Source organism: Aedes aegypti, chromosome 1 (genome assembly GCF_002204515.2).
Source record: "Aedes aegypti strain LVP_AGWG chromosome 1, AaegL5.0 Primary Assembly, whole genome shotgun sequence".
NCBI lineage: Eukaryota > Metazoa > Arthropoda > Insecta > Diptera > Culicidae > Aedes > Aedes aegypti.
In genome coordinates, this window is record NC_035107.1 from 285,108,443 (window position 1) to 285,123,877 (window position 15,435).

The 15,435-nt window shown below is 38.0% G+C and overlaps 1 protein-coding gene across 3 annotated transcripts in view; it reads right to left on the reverse strand.

Moving 5' to 3' along the window:
- Window positions 1–15,435, reverse strand: part of LOC5575947 — a 547,305-nt gene that overhangs the window by 443,667 nt on the left and 88,203 nt on the right. For all 3 annotated transcript variants that reach the window (XM_021838036.1, XM_021838035.1, XM_021838034.1), the window contains exon 2: window positions 6,285–6,846. In XM_021838036.1, coding sequence (XP_021693728.1) covers window positions 6,285–6,648 — 364 coding nt within the window. In that variant the 5' untranslated portion in view covers window positions 6,649–6,846. The remainder of the gene's footprint in view (window positions 1–6,284; window positions 6,847–15,435) is intronic.

Below are 15,435 nucleotides of genomic sequence, written 5' to 3' on the forward strand. Positions count from 1 at the left end.
TACATTTTCCAAATAGTTGGGGTAATTTCTGATAAAATTCCTGCAGGAATTTACGGGAGTATCTCTGGAAGAATTCACGAAGAACTCTTGGAAGCATGCTTTTTTGGAGGTCCAGAACGAATCTCTCGAAAAATCCCATTTCAATTTATGTAGGAATATCTGGAGGGACCCTTGGGATTTTTCTGGTGGAATACCTGGTAGAATTCCTAGATGAAATTCTTGAAGATTCCATTGAGGAATTCCTGATGAAATCCCTGGAAGAATTTCTGGTTAAATCTCTGGAGCAAGTTGTGGAAGAATCCCGGAAAACATCTTCGGAATGATTCCTGGACGAATATTGAGATGACTACTTGGGGATATCTTTGTATGGATTCTACCCCATTACCCCGAATCCCATTACCCCGAATGCCATTAACCCGAACGCCATTACCCCGAATTCCAAAACCCCGAACAATCCATCACCCCGAATGACATTACAACGAATTCCAATATCGTGGGGAAATGTCATCAATATCATCATGTCAAGATAATTGCAAATTCGGGGAAATAGCATTCGGGGTGATGGAATTCGGGGTAATGGTACATTCGGGGTAATGGAATTCGGGGTGATGGCATGCGGGGAAATGGTATTCGGGGTAATGGGGTAGAATCCTTTGTGATTCTACCCCATTACCCCGAATCCCATTACCCCGAATGCCATTAACCCGAACGCCATTACCCCGAATTCCAAAACCCCGAAGAATCCATCACCCCGAATGACATTACCCCGAATTCCAATATCGTGGGGAAATGTCATCAATATCATCATGTCAAGATAATTGCAAATTCGGGGAAATAGCATTCGGGGTGATGGAATTCGGGGTAATGGTACATTCGGGGTAATGGAATTCGGGGTGATGGGATGCGGGGAAATGGTATTCGGGGTAATGGGGTAGAATCCTTTGTGATTCTACCCCATTACCCCGAATCCCATTACCCCGAATGCCATTAACCCGAACGCCATTACCCCGAATTCCAAAACCCCGAACAATCCATCACCCCGAATGACATTACCCCGAATTCCAATATCGTGGGGAAATGTCATCAATATCATCATGTCAAGATAATTGCAAATTCGGGGAAATAGCATTCGGGGTGATGGAATTCGGGGTAATGGTACATTCGGGGTAATGGAATTCGGGGTGATGGCATGCGGGGAAATGGTATTCGGGGTAATGGGGTAGAATCCTTTGTATGTATCCGTGGAGGAATCCTCGAAGGAAGCTCTGAAAAAATAACTAGAGAAATATCCGCGGCTACAAAGCAAAGCCATTCTGACGGTGTCTGGGTTTCAATTCCCGGTCGGTCCAGAATTTCGCCAGATGTTTTTTTTTCCAGAGATTTAACCAGAGATTCCTCCAGGATTTCTCCCAGAAGATTCCTCTGTAAATCTGACAGGGATATATTAATATTTTTTTTATAGGTTCCTCTTGGAATAGCTATTGGAATCCTTCCAAGCATTTCTGCAGGAATTTAACTACAGATTTTTCAAAAAAAAATCATGGAAGGACTTTTTGCAAAAACAATTGAAGGAATCCCTCTTGAGATTGTATCTTATGAAGTTCCTGGAGGAATTCACGAGGAATCTCTGGAGGAATTCTCGGAAAGATCCCCGAAGATATTTTTGAGGCCCAGATCAATTCTCTAGATAAATCTCTGGAGAATTTGTTAAAATCAGACATCATGTATACGCGCTTCACATCAAGAGCTTGAGATCAGCTTGCCATGAGCGCACAAAAATAACCGCGCGCTTGAGCACGTGCTATGGTGAGACACATTTTTTTAGATCTCATGTAGCAATGTACTAGCTCAAACGATCACATCTGCACTGGCTCATGCGCCGTCTCATGAGAAAATCTCAATGTGACAGTGCATTTGAGACTCGCTGCCAAAGGTTCCAAAAGCAAGGGAAAGGGATCAAATCATGGATTAAACTGCCTGTAGGCACTGACGCGGTTCAACGCGGTTAAGATTCTAGCATTTGAATTGAAAAACTTGTGCTGGCCACCAAAGAAGCATAGGTATAGACCGAAGCCGTATGCTTCCGTGGAGCTGTTGTACTAGGCAAACATAACTGCAAAAAAGTACTCCAAGTAAGCGCATGCGACGAGCCTCACGAGATGTCTCATGAGACTCGCTCACTAAGATATATTTTGTACGTATCTGCATCTCGTGTCTCACATAATCTGTGAGCTGCGATATGGGATATCGCATGGCACACTAGCTCATTTAGGTATACATGAGAAATACGACACTCTGGTTAAAATAGCTATGTTGTCGTAAAAATCCTTTAATTACTTCCTGTAGCGATTTTGCCAAAATTGTCTCTAGGAGAATTTCTGGAGAAAACTAGGAATTTGTGAAGCAATTACTTGTGGAATCCCAGGAAAAATTACTGGTGGAATCCCTACAGGAATTCCTGGTAGAATCTCTGGGGAAATCCGTTGAGAATCCCTGAAAAGAAATCTTCGGAATAATTCCTGGTAGAATTTCGAGAGGACTGCCTGTGGAATACACTAAATGCATCCCCGAAGAAATTTCTGGAGAAATATCTGGAGTAATCCTAAAAGAAGTTATCCTAGTGTAATCCCCTGGAGGAATCTCTGGATAAATCCTTGGAGACATCTCTGCAAGAATCCAATCAGATATTTTCTGGAGGAATGCTTGGAGAAGTCTCTGAATGTTGGAGGAGGAATCGCTTGGAAAATACCTTGAAGAAACTCTGGAAAAATTCCTGGACCAATCTTTGAAAAAGTTCCTGGAGGAATTCTTGGAGATTATCCTGGGGCAATCTTATTAAAAATATTACCGAAGGATTCTATGAAGAAATCACTGGAAGTATTCCTGTTACAACTCTTTAAGCAAATCGTTGCGAAATCTCTAGAGGAATTTCTGTAGAGATTTTTCTGGAGGGATTCCTGAAAAAATCCCAGTAGGAATTGCTTTCTGTGGTAAAATCTCTGGAGTAATCACCAAACAAAAAAAAACCCTGGAGAAATCTCTGGAAGAGCCTTTGGAGAAATTTTCTTCCAACACCAATGTTTTCATTATCAATCTGACCAGGACGAATGAATGAATTCGTTTCATTTCATACCATGGACCTATGCACGGGTTCACTATTTGACGTATTAGCGGTGCCGTGTTATTTATGGGACCATGGCAACCCGTGAATTCAGCACCGCTCAAACGTCAAATTAGTGAACTCGTGCATCGGTCCATACAACATTCAACGGTTGCTATGCAACGCAAGTTCGACGAACCAACATGTTTGAATGCATGAATGGACCCGTGAGCGGGTTCACTATTTGACGTTTTATCGGTGTCACGTTATTTATGTGACCTTCCATGGACCGATGCACGAGTTCATGAATTTAACGTTTGAGCGGTGCCAAATTCACTCGTTTCCATGGTCACATAAATAACATGGCACCGCTAAAACGTCAAATAATGAACTCGTGCATCGGTCCATCACGGCATAAAAATTAACAGGGCAGAATTATAGTACACCGTGGGTCCATATGTTCCTACAAAATGTTTGCTTGTGTTGCTACAAAATGTCAGATAAAATTGAAAATTTTCAATTTTAGCGTTACGTAATAAATAGATGCCGCCCTAGATTTTTTTTTCGAAGATTTCTCCAGGGATTCTACTAGAAATTCCTCCAAGATAATTTTTACAGTGATCCACACAGCGATTTTCCAGGGTACTTTCAATCTCAACTAGATTCTTGCTCAGATAGGACTTCAGAGTACCTTTAGCAATTCCTCTAGGAATTCTATAAGGGGATCCTGCAGGAATTAATCCAAAGATTTCGCCAGGAAAATCTATAGAGAGGAGCAGTTCCTGCAGGAATGCCTCCAGTTATTCTTCCATAGATTGCTTCGGCAATATTTTTAATGAGATTCATCCGAAAAATCTTCTTTAGGGATTGTTGCAGATTTGCCACCTAGGATTTCTCCATCAATTTCTATAACTTTTTCTAATATTCTTAAAGATATTTCTCCATAAACTCCTCCATGAATTCCTCCAAGGATACTTGCAGGGTTTTTCCAAGGTAGTAATCTTACTCCAAGGATTTTCCAGGTAATCACCAAGGGATTTACCCAGATATATCTCTAGAGAATCATTCTGAACATCCAATTCTTTCCGAGGATTCCTACAAGAATCCATCAAGAAGTTCCTCCAGTAATCGAAATAACCTCAAAAATCCATCCAGGGATTCCACCAAGATTTTTTCCATACATTCCTTTTGTTAAGATTTTTTTGAGAGATACCTGGATAAATACCTGAAAAATACCTGGATGTCTGACGTAACCCTTACCTAGAGGAACCTCTAGAAAAAATATATGTAGCATTCCATAGAAAAATTCCTAGAAAAATCCTTAGAAGAACTTCCTGGAAAACCTCTGGTTAAATATTTGGAAAAAGTGCAAGAAAAAACCGGAATCTTTAAAAGATCCGGGGAAATTTCATTAGGAATGCCTGAAAAAAATCTGGAGCCTTTTTTTGGAGGAACCCATGAAGAGAGTTTCATAGAATAATCCCTAAAGAAATTTCTGTAAAATTTGCTTGAGAAATCTTGTAGAGATTTTCTTATATGGAGTTTCTGAAAAAAACAATCTGTAGGAATTTCTGAAGGATTACCTGGGTAAATTGTTGAAGAAATCATCGGAGACATCTGTGGAGGCATTACTGGAGAAACTCCAGGAGAATTTCTTAGCTATAGACACTATCTGGAGGCTTCCCTAGAAAAATACGTTGGAGAAATTGCCAAAATAATAAATCTCTGGAAGAAGCTCTGCAAAAATAATTCTGGAGGAATCTCCGGAGGTGCCTCTGCAAGAATTTCTGGAAAGTTCTTCCTAAAGAAATTCTTGGAGAAATAACTGGGCTAATTCTTTGACGAATTCCTGAGAATTCGAGATCTTGGAGGAATCTCTGAATGAATGCCTTAAAAATCCCTGGAGATATTATTCAAGAAATCTCTGAGGAATTTCAGAATAAATCCCTGAATCAGAATTTCCATTCTTGAAAGTGTAATTTATAAAGGATGCTTCGGAGATATTTTAAATGGAATCTCATGACTTTCTTTATGCCTTGGGTTAAAAGCGGTTCTTAAACTATGGTACACTAAATGAATACTTGGAAGAATTTCTGAAAGAGTTTTTCGCAATAATCGAAACTGAAATATCTAAAGTACTTTTTACACTTTTCATTAGTCGCACTTGTCATTCATATGTTTACATTCGAACAAACGCAAGAGATTTTTGATTACTTATTTGTAAGAAACTAAATGAGTTACAGTCGACTCTTTACATCTCGATGTTCTACATCTTGATATCTCTCCCTATGTCGATGATTTTTTCGGTCTCTTCATTCTGCATACATTTGCACTCTCCATGTCTTGATATCTCCTTATCTCGATGTGATTTTCATTCCCGATTTTCTCTTCGTATGACGATATTCCCGTTATCAAAAGATACTAGACTTGGTTTTAGGGATTCAAAACAATTAACAAACACGAAATGACGTCTGTTTGTTTTTAATTTTCCTGGTAACGGAGTGATTTTCAATCTAGTATTCATTTAAAATTTGTTCTATGGCTCGATCTCTCCCTATCTCGATGGTCCTTCGATATCGAGAGATGTGGAGAGTCGACTGTATTTTTTATATGAGAAAATCAAGCGTTAATCTATACTGAACAATATTTCGAAAGCCTAATAATTTTAAAGGAATATATCCAAATTTTTCTTCAAAAAATCCTCAATGCTTTCTTTCACTAATTCCACTATGAACCACACCAGGGATTTTTTCCATCCCCGTTTTCCTCAACCAATTTCTACTAGAATAACTCCAAAAAATAATTATGGGTCCTTCCGAGTATTTTTCTACCCCCAATTTCGTTTGGAAATTGTTTAAGCAATTCTCAAAATCTCAAAAATTCTCCAAAATCCTCCAAAGGAATAATTGACGGAGTGAATGAAAAACCCATGCCCTTGGACAAACACTTTAAAAAAGTATATAACTATACGACAGACGCCGAAACCAACAAATTTGAATAGCTGTTTCTGTGAGAACATTAGTATGTATAGGCGAACATTCTTTTGGTGAGACCGTTTCATTAACTTTTTATTATTTTCTAAAGCAATCTGTTAAGAATTTGTGCTCCGCAAACAAATCAGCGAAGCAATAGTAAGCTCACTCACAAATTAAAGACTTTCAAATAAAATAAGTTCACTACTCACCGAACGGTTCCGCTTCCTCGGCCCAAACACCTCCACTCCCGACAGCAATCGTCGCCAAAACGACCGCCACCAGTAGACACTGAAAGTTGCCCGTAAAACCCGACGACACAGCCCGAAACGAAGACTTCATGATCCCTCTACCGTTGCCGCATCCGTTTCTTGTTCTTCTTCTTCTTCCGCTGGCCGTCCCGCTCCTCATCATGGCCGTCCCCTTTGCCACTCTGTTTGCCGTCGATCTACTTCCACTCTTGTTGGTCGAACTCTTGCTTAAACCTACTGCTGCTGCTGTTGCTGCCATCTTGCGGGCTGTTGCTTGGACAGTTGCGCTTTCTGGTTGGGGCCTCGAAGGCCCTCGACTACTCATAGTTTGCTTTCGAGTTCCTCATCCATTGGTGGTCTTCGTGGGGGCTTCTGGGGGGAAAGGATTTCTTCCTAGCGGTGGCCTTGATTGGAAGTAGTTTCGCGTGACGTTGACAAACCCCCACTGGGGGGGAATTTTTTAAAACTTCCGTCCCCGACAGACGATGTTTGTTTTTGGCTGCGTGGCGGGTGGTTTCACCTCCTGGAAGCGAGAAGAGCGAAAATTGAGGTCAGAAAAATGATAATCAGTTTTGGGATGGGAATGCCACGACGGGGTTGCGGCCCCTCGAGCGTGATAATTGGATATCAACTGGGTGTGTGTGCGCTTGACGTTGGCCCGGGAGTGACAGTAATCAAGTTAAGGTTTAACTCGGTCGGATGCACATTTTTCAGTTGGTTGGATGAGCGTGGTTCATAATTAACAAGATAGGTAGGGGGAGATCCCCCAGTACCGGACAGCACCCAATACCGGACAAAGTCGAAACATTGAGAAATCATGGTCCAATCAAGATGGTGTATTAGTAGTAAAGGAAGTTATTATGGAGACTAATGTTTGCGTAGAATAACACATCCTTGAAATGTGCATGCCTTTTTAAAAAAGTACAAAAGATTAAAAATTTCAAAAAAATTGACGTATTGCCTTAATTTTGAGCCTATTTAGTAATTATTTTGAATATGAAAAAATACTTTGGATCACGCAAGCATATTCGAACATAATCCTAATTTGGTCGGTGTTCAGACAGACCGGACTAGATGATATTTTGGCCTTGCATAGATAAGTCAACGACGCCATCAATTCTGATTTTTCCGGTGCTATTTTGTTACAGATGATTCATTAAATAGATAAGGATCAATATAGCAGCAATTAATGCAAACATTTTGTTATTTCGAATGGTTGGAGTTCATTTTCGTGAAACCACCAAAAAGCACTTGGTCCAGTCTGACTAAACACCGACCATTTGATAGTATGAATGTATTTTGTACCATAATTGGACTAAATATGGACAAATTACAATTTTGTTTAAGCACCTCCTGTCCCCCAGTTTCGGACAGCCTGATTTGTTATATGATATCTTTGTAATTATTGCACGAGTGTCTCAAAATACATTCATTTTTCATGGATTCCGTCGATCATGGTATCAAACATGCAATAAAATTAAGAAAAATGAACATTCAGTACAACATCGTAAAATGTGCTATTTTTCATCATATAAGAAAGAGGTTTTTGATGGACATCTTGCAAACTATGATATACTCAAATTGTTCTTGTAAATGTTGCAAATGCAATGAATTGACAATTATATGCTATTCCTAAAGTAAACACATTCAATGATGTTCTTATTAACAGAATTCGAGGCATTTCCAGATTGTGTCCGGTATTGGGTGCCACCTTTCAAGATCGATCAATTTGGTACTAAAATACATCATCAAAATGCAATGTCAAAATTCATATTTATATTTTCAAATTTATTTTTGTACACTATAAAAATGATAATATTTATCATAAATGGGTAACACGAGCACATAAAACCAATATTTTTCGAATTATGAATTTAGTGGCATAAGTGTCCGGTGCTGGGGGATCTCCTCCTATACGGCCGGGATGCCACTGGTCGGGGTAATTATTAATCGGAAAATTATTCATACTACGATGAATAATCAACAAACCATATTCAGAAAACAAGAGAGCCGAAATATTTTGTAAGAAATTTTCAAATTAGAAACCTTTAGTGCAATTTGAAATGCTAACCATAAGTAAAGAGATTGACAAACTTGGTTATCCGACATTACCCGGAAAACCATTACCCGGAATGTAATTTACCGGAAGACCATTTACCGGAAAACCATTACCCGGAAGGACCATTTACCGGAAAACCATTACCCGGAAGGACCATTTACCGGAAAATTATGTATCCATTCCTTTTGACCGTTTTAGGTCATTCAGGTCAGTATGTTTACTTAAAAATATTTAAAATGACCACCAACGGTAATGGACAGGGGAGGTTTTTCCTTCAAAATACATAAGCATCAACGAGGAGTCTAAGATATCTTCATACTCCATTATGTAAATATGCACCATATTCATATACAGTCGACTCTCCACATCTCGATGTTCTACATCTCGATATCTCTCCCTATGTCGATGATTTCATAAGTCCCTTCAGTCTGCATACATTTTCACTCTCCATATCTCGATATCCTCCTTATCTCGATATCTCCATATCTCGATGTGTTTCTGTTGATTGTTTGTTCTCAATTTTCTCTCCGTATGTCGATATGACCAATATCGAAGGTTACTAGACCAATGTTTTGGAATTCAAAACAAATTAGGAGCGCAAAATGACGTCTGTTTGTTTATTACTTTCTTGGCAACGGAGTGTTTTTCAATCTAGTATTCAACAAAAATTTGTTCTTTGTCTCGATCTCTCCCTATCTCGATGGTCCCTTCGATATCGAGATGTGGAGAGGCGACTGTATTTGCATTTCATAGATGATTCACCCTTCTATTAAAAATAAGCTGTTCTTTCAAATTATCTTCTCAGCTTGTCATGGCTGAACTGGCTAAATTTGGCTACATCTATTTAACTTTACTTTTTACATTCGACCGTCGGTTCTCCATCCAAATGATAATAAATAAGCAATGATTAGAATTTTAATACTATTGGTTGTGCTACTTTTCACTGAGTGTCAATTCACCGAATGTCATTTCCACAAACGTCAATCAACCGGATGCATATCCCCCGTATGTCCTTTTTTTAGAATGACTTATTTCGGGCCATCTGATATTCACCCTTCTTTATTTGGTTGGTAGTTCTTTCGAGTTCCACCGATCTTGGCAATTTTGGCAAAATGTGATTTGTCAAAAATAACCAAAATCTTCTACTGTTGATTGCTTATTGTTCTTTCTAGTGTATTACCCTGGAATTGAATTCGGGTACAGACAAATAGCACAATCAAACAAATTCAAAGGAAAAGTAGATCTATTGAGGTTCAATATTTCGGAATCCAAAGACGGACGTCACAATGGCGAATAGTGTCCCTACTTTTAATCACCGAGACGCTCTTAGTTTTCGTCTTGATATTTACATACTTGTCAAACTATGAACGAATGCATAATTAGCTCTAAGCTATTAACTGTAGAAATGCTCCTAGACCAGCTTAGAAGCAGGTTTTGTCCCAGTTGAGTCGCAACGCCGGCAAGAAGGACAACAGGTTCTCCGACATTACCCGGAATGCAATTCACCGGAAGACCATTACCCGGAAAACCATTTACCGGAATGAACCATTTACCGGAAAACCATTACCCGGAAGGACTATTTACCGGAAATTTATATCTCCATTTCTCGACTTTTTTCATAAAAGTCCTTTAAACCGTTTTACGGTCATTCATATCAATAGGGTGCATAACCACTTGGGCACTTCCATGACTCACTTTGGCATGGGGGGTTTTTCTCGGCCGAATAGTCAGAAACTTTGCAATAAGGAGCATTTCACTGCAACGCATATTGTGGCCAAATATGAGCTGTGTAGTTTTCAAAAAACCCCACTGCCGAAGCGAATCAAAAGTGCCAAGAATTGGGTCTGGCTCCCTTTGTTGACTTAAAAATATTTAAAATCTTCTATATATTTAGGATCTTATTTTAAAATTCATAAGCACCAGAGAGGAGATATCTTCATACTTGATCATGTCAATATGTACCATATCTGCATTTCATAAATGATTCACCCTTCTTTTAAAAATAAGCTGTTCGATCAACTTTTCTTTTCAGCTTGTCTTGGCTGAACTGGCTTAATTTGGCTACAACTATGTTACTTAATATTTAACTGTCGATTCTAAGAACGTCCAAATGTTAATAAATAAGCAATAATTAGAATTTTTGATACTTTTCGCCGAGTGCCAATTCGCCGAATGTCGTTTCCGCAAACATAAATTAATCGATTTTAAATCCCCCGTATATTCCTTTTTTAAAATAACCCATTTCGGGTCATCTGATATTCACCCTTTTTTATTTGGTTGGCGGTTCTTTCGAGTTCCACCGATCTCGGCATTTTTGGCAAAATGTGTTTAGTAGAAAACAGAGGCGCGTCCACATTTGAAACCATGGGTAGGACACGTTGGCAAATATTTTGTGCACAGTGAAGCTAAGATAAAAATTTTAACCCTCGACTGGAAATAGAAAGATACTATACTTGAAGGCATCAAACGCAGAAATTGAAGACCTGAAAAAAGAGACCTAAAAGGAACCAAACATAGGCCGCAAAGATACCAAACAAGAACCAAGAAAAGGAAACCTATTAGGAGCCAGTACATAAGAGTTGCTAACTCCTTCAAATTTTTAACCATTGATTCATCCATCGATATTCCTGGGAAAACCTCCAACATTTCTAGAGATTTTTCTTTGAAATTGTTTTTTAGGATTTATATGGAATTTTTCTAAAGATATCTTCAGCAATAGATCCAAAGATTCCTTCAATTTCTTTAAAAGAAATTCCTCCAGTAATTCTTTGAAATTCTTTTAAGCAGGTCTTGAAAGTTTTTTTTTTCAGTGTTCCTTCAAGTAATGTCTCCAGAGAAATGCCAAGAAACTTGTTCTGAAAAATAAATTCGTGAGGCATTACTATAGAAAATCGTAGAGTATCCTCTACGATTGGCTAGGTTTTAAAGTCACTCTTAATAATTTGATAGGAGGAATTATAGGAAAAAATGATATAGTATGAACTGGTGTGGATACCTTAATAAAATTTTGAAGACCGCATGTTTTTTCGAGTATTTTTTTATTAAATCTTCGGTAAAACTACATTAGTGAAATGCAGGAAAAATTCCAAGAAAAATAATAGATTTATTCGTAGAACCCCTCAAGGAGTTTTATATTTCTGAGAGGAAACGTAGATGAATTCTTGAAGGAATCCACATGGATAGACAGATAATTCTTGCAGGGTTTCTTTAAAAAACCGTTAATATTTTATTTTTTAACACTCTGGAATAAACCGCTGTGGATATCTCCGGAAGAAATTCTATAGAAATCTTTGGAAGATTTTCAATTTGGTTGAAGGTTCAGTGGAAACATATCTGAAGGACCTGCTAGGATAGTTTAGAAAAAAATAAATAAATAAAAAAGTAATACCTGAGAACATTACTGGAGGTAATAGCTTTGCAATTCTGGAGAAAATCTTATAAGCATTTTTTGAAACATCGCTGGAATAATTTCCGGGAGAATTGGTAGAAAAATCTCTAGAAGAATTTCTGGGGGGCCCTGTTGGAGACTTTGAAAGAATTCTAAAGAAAATCACTATGATAATTTCTGAAGCTTTTCGTCGGGGAATTTGAGGCGAAATTGTTGAACCCGTTATAGTCTCCGAATGTTTCTTTGGAGCCTAAACAATTTTTCACCAGGATTTATGGCAAGCATAATAAGAAAAAAATATTAAAGACCATTTTGGTTAAAACAGATACTTTAGACACCTTCCATTAAAACAGAGTCATTTTAGAAACTTGCATTGAAAAAAAACCCAATATCTAAAAAGAAACATACTACCAGAAACCATCCATTGATTCATTCAGAAATACGGTAGGGAATTGCTCTATTTGTTATTTTTTCTAACGAATCAAGAAGTTTCTTGTAGCAATTATTACAATTATTTCCTCAGGATTTTCACTGTAGATATTCTCAATCGTTTTTCTAACGAGCCAGTACTTTTTGGGGTCATGCACAAACCATATCACGCTTTACTAAGTATGAAAATGCAATGGAAAAGCTTATTGTGTCTTCCTTAAGAATAAGTACGATGTTAATCGAGTTTGCTTCGCTACTGAACTTGTTTTTTTATTGTTGAAACGTGGGTAGGACAATGCTTTGACTGTCCTACCCAGGTGTTTTTGTGCTTAGTACATGTCTTACCTGTCCTACCCACTTCCCGGGCCACTGGTAGAAAATGACCAAATATCTTATTATTTTGATTGCTTATTGTTCTTTCTTGTTTATTATACTGGTATTGAACTAAGGGTACAGACATTCAGAGTTATGACATTCGGAGAAAAATAGCACAATCAATCAAAATCAAAGGAAGAGTAGATCTATTGAGGTTCCAAAGATGGACGTTACAATGGCGAATAGGCACTCTTAGTTTTCGTTTTGTTTTTTTTTTTGCTTTCCCCAAACCATAGAGCTGACATGAAAATTTAACTGTTGTATGTTGCAAGATAAGTGTTTTTTTTATATTTTGATACAACATCAAAATTGGATTCTGATCTGTTTTAACGTAAAAGAATAAGAAAACCATCATAACTCAAAACATTTTCAAACGCTGAGATGTTCTATTTACTCAAATGCAACCTACCTTATTTGTTAGGCTTTTTCGATTTCGATTTTTAATGATGGTACCTTCCAAGTGGTCTCGGACATAAAAGAAAATTAATAATTCTTTTCATTCTTTCTATCATTGCCTGTTATGTTTAGTTTTATAGCCTAAAGTTGAAGACAGTATTCCGATTTATATCAGGCGATTTTTTTTAATTAGGTCGCCAGTAAAATAACATGTTTAATCAAATTTTGGTATTGTGATATTCGTTTATAGTTTAAGGCTTACGTTGCGGCAAAGTGAAGTTATTCAGAAATATCAAGCTGAGGTTGGTAGAATTGAATATCGCCGGTTCAAAATTATTTCTGGTTGACAAATTTGACAACGTTTCAAAGCTAGAGTATTTACATACTTGTCAAACTATGAACGATTGCCAAAATGGTCGGTTGACATAGGCTCTTAGCTGTTAACTGTAGAAATGCTCCTAGAACAGCTGAGAAGCAGGTTTTGTCCCAGTTGAGTCGTAACGCTATCAAGAAGAACAACATATTTGATCCATAGATGTTTGAAGATGTCTTTTGAAATAGTGTTAATGGAAACCGAGAGAGTCTAGAATGCCCGTGGTTAGCGTGACATAATTTGTGCTGCGTATCAATGAAAGGTCATCGAAAATGGAAGATTTGGCTTTCCGGGTAATGGTGCATTCCGGTAAATGGTACATTCCGGTAAATGGTTTTTCCGGGTAATGGTACATTCCGGTAAATGGTCTTCCGGTAAATTGCATTCCGGGTAATGGTATTCCGGGTAATGGTATAGAATCAGGACAACATATTTGGTCCATAGCTGTTTGAAGATGTTTTTCGAAGAAGTGGTTATGGAAACCGAGGGAGTCGAGAATGTCCATCGTCAGCGTGACATAATTTGTGCTGAGCATCAATGGAAGAGAATAAAAATTGTATACAAATGTACCGATAACGGTCGTCGAAAATGGAAGATTTGACTTTCCGGGTAATGGTGCATTCCGGTAAATGGTTTTTCCGGTAAATTGCATTCCGGGTAATGGTATAGAATCGCCAAACTTCCATTTAGAAATCAGCGTTTGGAAAGGTTTCATGCTTGAAAAGCTTCCTTCCAGAAGCTTGTAACGCTTCCTTTCAGAAACTTGTAAAGCTTCTTCTCAGAAGCTGGATGAGGCTCCTCTCAGAAGCTTGTAAAGCTTCTTTCAGAGGCTTCGAAAGCTTCCATTCAAATGTTTGTAAAGCTTTCTTCCAGAAACTTGAAAAGCATTCTCTCAGGAGCTTGAAAACTTCCTCTCAGAGGCTTAAAAAGCTTCCTTCAGATGTTTGAAGAGCTTCCTTTCAGAAGCTTGATAAACTTCCTTCCAGAAGCTTCTTGTAAAGGTTCTTTTTAGAAGCTTGTACAGCGTCCTCTCAGAAGCTTGAAAGGTTCATTTCAGAAGGTTGAAAAGCTTCCTTCCAGATGCTTTTGATTCTTCCTTTCAGAAGCTTGAAAAGTTTCTTTTCAGAAGCTTGAAAGCTTTCTTTCAGAAACATGAAAAAGCTTCCTTTCAAAAGTTTGAAAAACTTTCTCTCAGAAGCTTGAAAAGCTTCGTCCCAGAAGCTTAAAAAGCATCCTCTCAGAAGCTTGAAAAACTTCCTCTCAGAAGCTTGAAAAACTTCCTCTCAGAAGCTTGAAAAGCTTCCTCTCAGAAGCTTGAAAAGCTTCCTTTCAGAAGCTTGAAAAGCTTCCTTTCAGAAGCTTGAAAAGCTTCTTTTAGGAAGCTTGAAAATTTTCCTTTCAGAAGCTAACAGATTCCATTCAAAAAATCTTTCATTAATTTTCGATGTTCGACAAGCTTCATTTCGGTAACTTAAAGTGTTTACTTTACAAAGTTTATTTTAGGAAGCTTGAAAAGCTTCCTCTCAGATGCTCTGTCAGAAGCTTGGAAACTTTCTTCTCATATGCTTGAAAAGCTTACTTCCAGAAGCTCGAAAAGCTGTCTCTTAAAACCTTGTGATTTTGTCTTTTGAGAACCTGAAACGTTTTCTCTCAAATGCTCGGAGAGCTTTATTTAAGCAACTTGAAAGCTCATTTGAGTGCAAACATTTTACTTTGAAGTCTCAATCGCACTCTATATTGTGTTACGAACTAAAAGCAAGATATTATCGAAAATTTGATGGCCTTACTGTTAGTTGAAAACTTTATGGAGAACTTCAAAAGTTTACAACAGAAGTTATTGTAAGGATTCCACCAGAAATTCTTTCAGAGATTCTATCAGGAACTCCATCAAAGCTTCCTCCAGGTATTTTATCAGTAGTTCCTCTACACAGTTAGATTTTTTTCACGAGCTCGGCTGTGCGAGTCTCGGTTTTCCAATTTTAACTGAGACTCAGCTAACAAATTGTCCGGTTGCTTAGCAACGAAGCACGATTTACTGATACTCGTCTTTTACTTCTTGAGATCCCAGGAAATTTGTTTGCCGACTAGAGAT